The sequence below is a fragment of the Periophthalmus magnuspinnatus genome, chromosome 4 (assembly GCF_009829125.3).
Source record: "Periophthalmus magnuspinnatus isolate fPerMag1 chromosome 4, fPerMag1.2.pri, whole genome shotgun sequence".
Taxonomy (NCBI): domain Eukaryota; kingdom Metazoa; phylum Chordata; class Actinopteri; order Gobiiformes; family Gobiidae; genus Periophthalmus; species Periophthalmus magnuspinnatus.
The window spans coordinates 24,701,191-24,713,662 of NC_047129.1; the positions used below are offsets into that span (position 1 = coordinate 24,701,191).

General features: G+C 37.9%; 1 protein-coding gene across 1 annotated transcript in view; it reads left to right on the top strand.

Moving 5' to 3' along the window:
* Window positions 1-12,472, top strand: part of brinp3a.1 (bone morphogenetic protein/retinoic acid inducible neural-specific 3a, tandem duplicate 1) — a 169,116-nt gene that overhangs the window by 115,814 nt on the left and 40,830 nt on the right. The window contains exons 4-5 of the mRNA XM_055221544.1: window positions 6,388-6,493; window positions 9,628-9,864. Of these exons, the coding sequence (XP_055077519.1) occupies window positions 6,388-6,493; window positions 9,628-9,864 (343 nt within the window). The remainder of the gene's footprint in view (window positions 1-6,387; window positions 6,494-9,627; window positions 9,865-12,472) is intronic.

The window sequence follows — 12,472 nt, forward strand, 5'->3', positions numbered from 1 at the left end:
TACTACTTGTTTATAGCTGCTATATTGTGTTGAGAAATTTACAAGAGGTGTTAAGTATTTCGTATGCATTTCTAGCTTCTGTTCAGTTGCACTCTTTGCATATCACAACATAGATATTGCTAACCACAATTTGCTTCTATCTTGCATACAATTAAGTGGTACAGTGATGGTCACTGGTGCAAGTCTGGCAGGTGGAGGAAGATACTTTATGTTTCCCCAAAAACTCATTTAACTTACTCACAAACTCAGTGCATTTGAGGTGAAATAAGCAGCTAAGCAGAGAAAGTTCACTGAGCCTAATACACGATGCGCTACAATGTTTTGTCCTGAGGTTGCCTTGTTGATAAAGTTCTTTTCTTCACACAGTATCAATATTTCAACCAGAGGAAGAGTACAAGTCCACATTTGCTTTGGTATTGAAGCTGGATGGAACTGAATTTGCATTAAAGGCATTGAGTGATGCTTAAAATCCCTGCGTGAAACCCCATCCCTATGATCTATCACTTTCAAAGCAATTTTAAAAACTTTATTATGGATGATTTTTTTTTTTTTTTTTTTTTTTTTATGTTACTGACATAATGATATTTTAGTCTAGTTTTTACCATGTTATAACTTTGTCTGAAGTGACTTGCAATCTCACTCTGGCCTTATTAGAACCCTTCTTACAGTTCTTACTGTATGATTCTGTCCAAGACCTACGCCACCCATGCTCCCAGACTGCAATGTTTCATAAATATTCAAAAGTATGACACAAAACAATACACTACAACTTCACAAACCTGACGTGATGTGCAGTAGTTTCATTAGCAGGATGCACGGCGATTGTGTTGTAATAGCATTCTGAAGGGGGAGCAACTTAGCATGGAGAGTGGGGGCGAAAGTGAAACCAATTAAACATTTTAAGCCATTGTTTTCAGTGAATATAGTATTTAAATATAATAAAAGGTAAAAACTAATGACAATCGATTCTGTATGGGCCCTTTGTGCATTTCTGGCTTCCATTTTTTTTCCCCCTTTTGCAAATTTTTCCACAAAATTGAGAAAATGAGTAATTGCTGACCTTGCTTAGTGATGGTCATAGTTCATTTTAAACAGTTTACAGTGGTCCAAAAGCATTGTATTCCTCGAGTCCACCACAGTGTCACAAGTTTCACAAGTTTTAGAGACCTGAGCGGAGTTGTGCTATCACATTGATGCTAACAAACATTAACTTACCAAATCGCTCTTCCTGAATCTCAAATTTGTACTTAATATTTTAGATATTTAAATTTTTTAGATATATTGTCCTTTTTTGCGACCTTGTGGGGGCTCAAATAGTTACAAAGCACGCAAACTATCAAGAACACTTCTGTTTACTGTTTATTCAGACAAATATTTGGGTTTACAAGAGCCTCACAGGCAGTACTCAGGGATTAAGCTAAGATAACTTTTCGTGCCAATAAATAAATTGTCAGATCATGCTCAGATAGTGTTCAAACAGAGGAAAGTTAGGTTTGAAAGTGTTCCAGTTCATTTGAGTTCACACTTGTATTACTGATTGCTTAATTAACCTAAGTGTAGATAAGGCGTAATGACGAATAAATATTGTTTTTCTTGTACTAAATTACATGCTTCATAGTATTCAGGGTTGTACTGCAGTAACACCGTTTAGTTTCAGTAATATCACTCCCCTTTAGTGTTGTCACGATACAGCATTAGAAACTCTTTCAGTACTAAGGAATAGACTCGATACTACAATGATAATAATCTGTGTAATCCCTCAGTCGTCCAGTAGGTTCCATAGTGGTCTATGTGTCTTATACTTGTTCTGATACAGCTCAAGATCATTCTAAAGCAAGATCATTCTAAAGCATTTCAGGAAAGGTTCATATCTGTTCTGTTGAAGTAACGTTTTAATATCGATACTACCTGCTGCTGCTCCTTGTCTAGTTTTGATACGGTTTAATATAGATTAGTGTCTGATTTTTTTTATCTTTTGACACCCTATGCTCCCGATAAGTTGCCTTGAAGGTCTAGTTAACGATATACTATGCAACTTTTCTAGAGAAGGGTCCACCACCTGCTTAGATGTTATTGTTTTGCCTAAAATGTTCCGCAATATGGCATTAAACTTAACCATGGAGAAAACGACACCAAGTAAATTAACTGGAGGTATCTGTGAAGAGGCGAACGCTCTCAGTGAGAATGCATGTGTTTTTTTTTTTTGTTTTTTTTGTGAATAAAAACACCAGTAACTGAATTAATGCACTAAGGTAGATCGGTTTAATGGCGTACTGCGGAACATTTACAAGCAAAGAGTCATTTTATCATGAACACATACAGAGACAAACAGGTGGTCGCTCCTACCAGAAACACACATGAGAGTTTTCTATGTGGACAAGTAAAAATAAGAATAAATCACACACAAATCACACTATATCGTCGGATGCTATCGCCGCCGATAGACTCGTGGTTGCGAACTTTCCATTACCGTAACTCCGCAACGGTATCTGCTTTGAGACACCGTTTGAATTTCCATGATAGCACAACTGGTTGCGAAGTTACGGTAATGGAAAGTCCGATGCTATAGGGTTAAAGTACTTTGCAAACCTCATCTTAGATATTTTAGCAATTTATTTTTATTTTTTTATTTCTTATTTTGAAGCCAGTGCGTTTCAACTTCATCAGGACATGTACAATTCACAGGTACTTCAATCATCTCATAAGAAACTTCTTTCAACTCTCTACCTGGTGTGGAATCTCTTCCTTCACAATTACATATACTGATTGTAATTAATCATAACAATAAATGACCAATTGCGAAACTTAGATATTACAGGAAACACAGGAGGTCCATTTCCTCGTTTAGCTCCTGGATCGTTTATGGCTCCTGGTTCATGGATCCAGTAAGTCTCGCGTTGTAAGAGGTCCTTAAGTCGATCTCCTCTCCTTTGATTATGCAGTATATGCTCAATCACCGTGGCTTTTAAGGAATCCTGGTTACTACGACCAACCTGTAAAGTCTGACCATGGGATCGTCAGTGTTCTGTGTTCTGTGTTCTACAAATGGCATATTTACACTTTGCCGGCCGTTCTTTGGAGCTTCGTTTAGTCCTGCCAATGTAAAAGGGTGACGTTACTTCAAAATAATATTACTCAAGTAGAAGAACAAAGTAGTGATCCAAGACATTACTCAAGTAAGATTAAAAAGTATTTGGGAACTACTACTACGACTGAAGTGAGAATAACTGCCGAGGCACAACATCTGATTTATAATTTGAAGTTTGTGTAATTTGAAGGACAAAACATGAAATAATGGACAAAAATAAGAAAAAAAACAACAACAAAAAACTAAATCATATCCCAGCGGTGCAAGAAACACAAATGTTCAAATCATTTCACATTGTCAACAAAAGCTTACTTGTGAAATTCTCATGTTTAAACCAAGCATTATTTTTATCCACAAATCAACATTTCACGTCAGCATCCTTTTTAAAAAACACTCCATTGTAATTTTGAATAGACCAAACTCTTAATCTGTCTGGTTATGTCTGGTTTTGCTTCCTTTAACATTCTTTTGCAGTTGTATTGCTCTGTACTCCGCTCCTCCATGCAAGCCTTTAAATTACACACATTGACTCACAGGCACATTTACGTCATGACTCTCCTTTTGAGTTCTGTGGCAACGCTCAAAAGGCCACTGCAGAATTGAGAACGAAATGTTAAAATCACTAATGATGCATGGGAGAGCAGTTGAGGTGAAATGTGAAGAGGTATAAGACAATCTAAGGCTTTTGTGGGATTAGATTTGTGTCCTGGAATGAAATGTGTTGTCAAAAGTACTGAAAACTAGTATCAAAGCTAGATACTCATTTCAATTAAACTTTCTTGAATAGCTTTAGAATGATCTTGAGCTGTATTGGAACAAGTATAAACCACATAGACTAGTATACACCCAATGGCCACTGTGGAACATACCCAGACAACTGAGGGATTTCACAGAGAAACAAGAAAGTACTAATATTTACTGCCTAAATAAATAGTGTTTATTATTATTATTATCATTATTATTATTATTATTATTATCAGAATTGGTATTGAGAATCGAGTCTATTCTTTACTATCCAAAATCAAGTTTGAAATTTAGTATGACAAGACTCAAAGGGAAATTTGTGGTTTATAGTGACTGTAGTGAAATTGTAAAACTTCACTATGTAACGTATCCAATGGTGTCGTCTACTTGTCCCCACGAACATACCAAGTTAATGGCGTTCTTTGGATCACTTCAAAGCCTCCTAACATCATGCAACGTGACTGGCCAGAGGCTTTTTTTTCCTGCTGTTTTTCAGTCCTTAGCCGTGTTTGTTGTGATGTGAATGGGCCATGCCTTCCTCTGATTAGTTAATCCACTTGTCAGTCACACCTACCTGAAATCGGGAAGACAGGATATGATTCCAGATCCACTTATCTTCGTAAAGTCTATTGTAAAGCCATGTGGTTTTGGCTGGCAATATAGCTTAACATGCAACATAAAAAAATAATAATAATAAATACAAATGAATAAATAAAATACAAAAAACATGCCACACACACATACATACATACATACATACATACATACATATATATATATATATATATATATATATATATATGTAATATAAAGAAAAAGGTTTTTTTTTCTCTTTGTTTTTCTTTGTAAAACCACTAGGTGCATCTCAAAAAGAAAAAACTAACAAACAAAACAATACCAATATTATCATTTATGCAATTTTCTGATACAATAACACAAATAAAGTATTGGCTTATAAAGAAATTTTGCCAGACACCTAGTATTAAACAAGCAATAAATAACTTTTACTACTCTAAACTACTGAAAAAAATATATTTCACCATTTTAAAACATTTTACTACTAATTTTTCCACAGTCGTTGCAGTAAATACTCTGTAGATAATACTCCCGGCTAATCCAACACTAGCATGTATCCTCCAGAGCCGGTTTAATTGAAAAGAACATGCTAACGTTGGCATTATATTAGCAATTAGCATGTTAGCCTTGTCGTTGTTTATCCTCATATGTAAACGCAGGGCAGCGACGACACCAGGATTCAGTCATTAGCTCTCGTATCCCAGGAGCCTTTCCCAACTCAATTCTCACACATTCAGATCAGGTTTAGATAGATTTATGCTAAAGTGATGTGCTAAATTTAGCCAGGCTGTTATTTAATCTTTTCCAATGGCCTCTATGGCCTCTGTGTAGCCTATATAATACCATTAATAGTTTGGTATATTGTTGGCAGTAAATGATTCTCTGCTTCTTATACCTTTGTGTTTTGTATTTCATATGTTTTATACTCCTTATTCAAGTGTGCTGGTACTTTTCTGTTGCAACATTGAAATTTCCCACTGCGAGACAGATAGCATAAAGATTGTTTTATGTTACGTTATCCATTCTTCCTATATCCTTCCGCTGTAGGTTACTTTACGTTCACTATTTTGTATCTGTATATTTACATAGCCACTTCTGTAGTCGCAGCTGCCCTGACAGAAGTGAGGCTGCCAATCTGTGCCGTCGGACTCTCAAACTATTACCGATCGCTTACTCGCATGCTACATTCATACATAGGCAATGCAAGCGTCTTGCACAAGGCCTACTCAAGTAAGAGTAATTATGAGAGCAACTGTCAAAGCGTAACGTCCGATTTATATTTTAAAGTGAATGTACTGGAAAACAAAACATCACATTATGGACGGAATGTGGTATTTTCAAAAGATGTAACACAAAAATTACAAAATCATGCCTTAAGGAGCAGTGTAAGAAATCCAAATCATGTGATATTGTCACCAAAGTTTTTGTCACTTTGGCGTAAAGACTGATGGGGAGACCAAAGAGACAGAACTCGGGGAAAAGTTTAACAATGTTTATTAACGCTTTTAAATGTGCAAATGAAGGTAGATCGATCAGGGAGTTGAGAGCGGGGCGTTTGCTGTGGTCCAGGAGTAGAGCATGAGCAGCGGGGTCAGAGACGAGCTGAGCAGTGCCGGTAGAGGTGAGCTGGGTCGGAGGGTGTGAAGTTTGTACCGGTCGTGGAGCGCTGGGTCGGAGACAGAGGAGCTGAGCGAGTCCAGGGAGTGGGATCTGATGAGGAGCGAAAACATCCAACTTAAAACGAGTCACAAAGAGCAAAAACATGAAACTGAGCTAAGCAGAGTTGTACCACAATGGATACGTAAAGAAAAGTACTGTTACACCGTCAAATATATTACTAAAGTAGGAGTATGCTGTTTGAAAACTACTCTGAGAAGTACAATTTCTTCAAAATGTTTCTAAAGTAAATCTAACTGCGTACTACCGACCTCTGAACACATTCTGATACATTTTTCCTCTTTCTCTCTGCTTTCCTTTAGGTGACGGAGACCAGGACGGGCCCCCTCGGATGCAGTAACTATGACAACCTGGATTCTGTCAGCTCCGTTTTGGTCCAGAGCCCCGAAAACAAGATTCATTTGCAAGGTTGGCTCCCCATAATTGAAGCTGCACCAATTTCTGATGGAATTGTCACTGCTACATTTCTCTGGCAAAAGCTCTCATACGCAGCGTGAAAGTGTCGCGATGAATTAAGCTACAATCACTCTAGTTTTATTTATTTATTTTTTTTATCCGCGTTCATGCTTGTATAGCGCCAAAGTGAGTGAGACCCAGTAAGTATAATGGCATTGGGGGGGGGGGGGGGAGAAAAAGTAGTACATGAAAATTTAAAATGAATTTGAGCATATTGAAAGATGAGTAGAGCTTTTTTCACACTCCCTGTTATGCCCCCTGGACTTGAAATAATAACATGGTAAGCAACAAAATCTGGATATGTTTTTCTGTCAGTGTTTTGCTTTCAGGAACTGTATGCAGCTTGTGCTCTTACAGTTTTAAAAATGTATTACGGTGACAACTGAACCTGGGTTGTCAGCGCCTTAAGGACACATACACATGTTTTTTTTTATTATCAGTATATGGACAAGCCTTGGTCTGTCACAATAAATACTATATCTACTTCTTGTTCAATATGTATTAGTTGGAATAATCACTTTTGGTGAGTAGTAGTCGGGAACTTTTGGTTATTTTTGCTGTTTTCCAATTAGATTTGAGCAGTGGAGAGTTGAATAAATAACTTCTATGGCTCATTATCGATATAAAACTAACTACCAAAGTGTCTCATTCTGCTGTTTATTTGTTGCAGTTTGTCTTCTAAACCATAATCCACATTTAGAATAGTTTTTGGGGGATAATTCTTTAGGGTTTTTGTGTCAGTGGCTTAAATTTGTTTCAATATTATCGTTTGGGTCTAGTTAGGCCTCATGTGAAACCTCAGAACCTCCAGAATTCACTCACTGAACTGCAAAGGCTGCACTATTGCCAAGATGTCCTGTATCCGTGTATTTTTTCCTCATGATTACACACATTTTTTTGTGAATATATGAAGTCCAGCACCACTGATGGCATCTCCACTGCGGGCAAAAATATCCTTATTAGTCAACTGGCAGACGATACGGCAATGTTCCTAAAAGACTCTGCGCAGGTTGCCAATGCCCTTCAAATAATTGAAATATTTTCCAAAGTGTCAGGTCCGTTCCTAAATTTAGTGAGTGTGAGCTGTTTCCTCTTAAAAGCTGTGATCAACCTTCTGTATGTAACATTGCTGTAAGGATAAGGTCACTTATTTAGGTTTACTGGTTTACAGAAAGCTGAAAATCGATTCAGTCGCTGTCGTGATCTGTCCCTTAAAGGACGTTGTCTATTACCTAAAGCTGAAGGCGTATTTAGTGTGTTTTTCATTGTCATTGTGGTGTCGGAATCTTTAGGACGAGGGGCAAGGAGGTAGCAGACTTCACTAGAAAGGTTATATAGTGGTCATTTAAAATACGTTTTAGCAGTGGAGTTAATATTGAACCTTCGTAGATATGATATTTATTTTCTTGTTCCACAGTAAGACACTAAACTTATCTATCTTACATTAGACTTTTTCACTAATGTACCTCTATTGTGTTTTTTTTTAGCTCCTTTCATTCATTAAATCCATGCCTTTTGACAACATATAAGGCTAATTTTGCGAAGTTCATGTGCGATACACTTAAAACATCGCACAACTGTCCACTTGCTCTTCGAATAACCTCCTCTGCCTCTTGTAAATAGAGCCACTTGAAAATATCACCCAGAGTCAAGTGGCTTTATATTATTGAGGTTTGAAAAAGTGAGAGGTCTTTTGGTTTACGCTGTGTTTATTTCAGCATCCAAAGAAAATCCGTCTTTCCCTGCCATATAAGGAGAAGTGTTTCTGTTTTCATAGAGCTTGATATGCCAGTATACAATGTTAAAATTAATCTTATTGAAATTTATTTTGTTTTGAGTCAATTTAGTCTAATTTTAGAATAGAGATTTAAAGAGCTTGACACCGATTTGCTTTTAACACATTTCAAGATGCTAAAATATAATGCCAAAATGTAGATCAACAACACATGCAGTTAATTAATATTATTTCAGGCAACAAACCAAATAGTTATTTAATGATGCAGTGTAGGAGCTGTTACTTGGCATTAAATATATTTATTCAACTGAGGCAAGCAGGTAACAGGTCAGATCTGTGGAGAGGTGACCCTGCTCACAGTGAGAATGCATGTTTTTTAAGGTAATTTTGAGCAATAGTACGGAATATTCCATGAAGAGGAATAACATCTCCATGGAAATGAGCAGGCGACAGGGATAAGGATGCACTGACAGTTTAGCTCGGATGCTGGAGAATTTATTGGAATGATTATCGATGGAATTTATTTTTGATCACCGCGCAAAAAACCGCAGGTAGCAATAGCATTTCATGATTAAGCGCCATTACAAAAGCTGTTCAAGGCGGCCAGGGTCAAATCACTCCTAAAATGACTTAACCAACTATATAAATGATTTAACAAGATACAGTAACTCTGCACAGTGACATTTACAAAGTGCCAGAGTCAGAAGTTGAAGTAGTACATTTTGACTTTGGTAAAAAAGGTGAGTGCTAATTTTACGTCGATGGGTTGAAGAATTGAAACTAATTTTACTAAAACTAGTATCGAAACTACATACTCATTTGCACAGGTATCGATACTGAAAAAGTCACATTCACAGGACAGAACTGAACCTTTCTTGAATATTTTTAGAATGATTTTGAGCTGTATCGTAACAAGTATAAGACAAATAGACTAGTATACGCCCATGGACCACTATGGAACATACCTGGATGACTGAACGATTACACAGATGTAAGACCACATGGGAATATAAAATAGTACTATGATTGAATGCTGAAAATTATATTCTACTAAATTAACTGTTTAATTATCATTGTGGTATCGGAATCAGTACTGTGTATCAAGTCTATTCCTTAATATTGCAGTTGAGTTTGAAATTTAGTATCGTGAAAACACTACTTAAAACTGGACGATGTTTTGTCAGAAAGGCGACAATACAAAACCAGCTCAATAACTTACTTTTTAAATATCACATACAGTAATATCTCTTCAATCACAACATGGCACGTTTACACCATAAGACACAACACTTCCATGCATCCTCCCTCCTTTCCCCGACTCCTCCTCTCACCGAACCTCTCTCCTCCCCAGGGCTGCAGTCGGTCCTGCCAGAGTACCTCCGAGCCCGGTTCGTGGAGGCGGCTCTGAGTTACATCGGCTGTAATGAGGAGGGTTCTCTGGTGTGCCGGAACAATGACTGCTGGTGTGCGTGTGAACCGGACTACCCCCACTGCAACTGCCCCGCGGTGGAGCTCAAAGCCATGGAGGCCAGCCTGCTGCAGATCCGGGAGGCTTGGACACTAGCCAACCACGACTTTGAGGAGTCAGGTAAAGAATGTAAACATGACAAAAAGTACAAGTTGCATGTTGTGATAGGCGCAGTACCCATCGTTTTTCATGCAATAAAGTCAAATTTGTAGTTTTTTTGTTTTTTTCTGTTATGTGCGTCTGTGTTATAAAATGTTTTTTTATCAGACGGCATCAGGCTGGTGAACCAGTGTATCAATAATAAACACTGTATAAGACTTTAGGTACTATATAGGTACTGCAGCTCCCGGGAGCTTGGGCCTAGAAAGAATTTCCCCATAAAGCGCAATGCATTTTTTAGGAACTCAAACTGCCTGTGTTTGGCTGACAGGGCATCCACAGAGGTCGGTGTTCGTAGGGCTTCTTCTCTATTTCTGCAAAATGAAAATCCTAAATCCTTGAAGCACCTAAAACTTAGCGTTATAAGATTTAGGCTAGCCTCACTCTGAGCCCGTGCTTTTTACCATGTTGCCATCGCTCTGATTCTGATGTCACATGGTGGGAAGTGCTTGCTCATATTGAGAAAGTAATGCGGAAGAGAAAATTATTTATGGGCCCATGTAGCAGTGAGCACAGGCCGGTGAAAACAATATGACGCCATCTTGGGTTCACTTTCCAGATTTTATTATACTTCCATTGGTGTGACGGTAAAGCTCTGTTAAAGTTAAAGTTATGAAACAGCAATGAACCATGACTGACAAACTAAACCAAGGCTGTAGGACTTAACCAGGCTAAAACATTACAGTCACAACCAAAGAAGAACTTACGCCTTACTCAAACTGCACCTGGTCCAGCTACAACTGCAGTGTTGGAGCGGCTTTGTTCTGTTCTCTACTGTGCTGCTGTAGTTATCGCCTTTTAACCTGCACACATGTAACCACGTGTTCATGCGATAATTAACCTTTTTATCAAGGGAAAACTCTTGCAGTCGGCTCCGGCATTCTGCAAAAATAGAGCCCCAACGCAAAGAATCCAGAACGGTTGTCAGATGCCAAAATTGCAGTTTTTTCATAGATTTGTGATGTTTGCCGGCTAACGCTAACTCTCGCATTGAAAATTAGAGTCAATATTCCATCTGGTACATTGAATTCAGGAGTTTTTTTAACACTGGAAACGTCTTTGATTGGCTGAGAGACAGGAACAAGGAAATACAGTCTTCCTGGTTGACTTTATGCATAATTTGAAAGCGATTGGATTGATGGCTGGCAGTGCAAAGAGCTATGCCATCTTAAAATCTAATCATGAGGAACAGTCTGTGCCGAGACACATTTTTTATAACTGAAACTCATTCCAGACGTTTTCTGAAACCATTTATATGAAGGTGATTTTGATTCATGTATCATTATCATGGGTTTCAAATCAGAAAATCATCTCAGACAATCTGTCAAATAAGATCCAACTACAGTAATATATAATTTAAATGAGTAATGTGACGATTATGTTGAATCTCGTGGCAGCAGTCGTTTGGATGGTAGAGTCAGAGCCAAACTGGAGGCTTACGAGTTAGAATCCTTGAGGCAATCCATACTTTTATTGTGTCCTTGGCCAAGACACCTCACCTGCTTTGTCCACGTATTCTCCAAGTCTGTGAGAGGCAGTATTAATTTAACATTTATTTCTCAACATTGCTAAAGTGTTGTAGATATTTTAAAGAGGGGCGTATTATGCAAAAGCAACTCTTTGGAGCTTTCTACGATGTTGTAACTTGTTCCCTCATCAAAAACATGACTGAAGAGGTTTTTTATGTCATCCATGCATGTTTGACTAATCATGTGACCTCTCCTGGCACTATTTGAACACTCCTAATTGGCAAGGCAAGTTTATTTGTAGAGCACAATTCGTACACATGGTGATTCAAAGTGCTTTACAGAATAAGAAAGACATTAAAGTCACACAAATCAAAACATAAATAATCACAAATAATCATGATAAAATGAACCTTAAAACCTTTCAGTCACATGCACAGCTAAACAGAACCATTTTGAGCCTGGATTTAACCATTGTCAAAGTAGAGGACTGTCTCACATCTTCAGGCAAACTTCCAGATTTTAGCTGCATAAAGCTGAAATGCTGATTCCCCATGTTTAGTCCTCACTCTGGGCACCAGCAGGAGGCCGGTCCCTGAAGTCCTCAGAGTGTGAGATGGTTCATATGGCACTAAGATGTCGGAGATGTACTTTGGTGCTGGTCCATGGAGAGAGTGCTCATACTTCCTGGTACTAGTCAGGACCCGAGCAGCAGCGTTCTGGATGTACTGCAGCTGTTTTAATGCTCCTTACATTAGTCTAACCTACTAGAGACAAATGCATGCATAGTATACCTTTGATTTTTGCAATGTTTTTTAGATGGTAAAAAGCTTCAGTAACACTCTGGAAGAGGAATAACTTAGAGCGGAAAGCACGGGAAGGCGGGACTCAGAGCATTAAAAACTAAACTGAAACTAATTAAACATGTTAATACATTGTTTTCAGGGAATATAGCATTTTCATATTTATCATAGTTTTACATCAGTTAATTGTCAGAAAAGTTGAAGAAAAGTACAAAAATACTTGCCTGGCAAATCCAGAATGATTCCCATGAACTCTGTTGGCTTTTGAGCCTGGTCAAACCTGATCACGAAACAGAAATC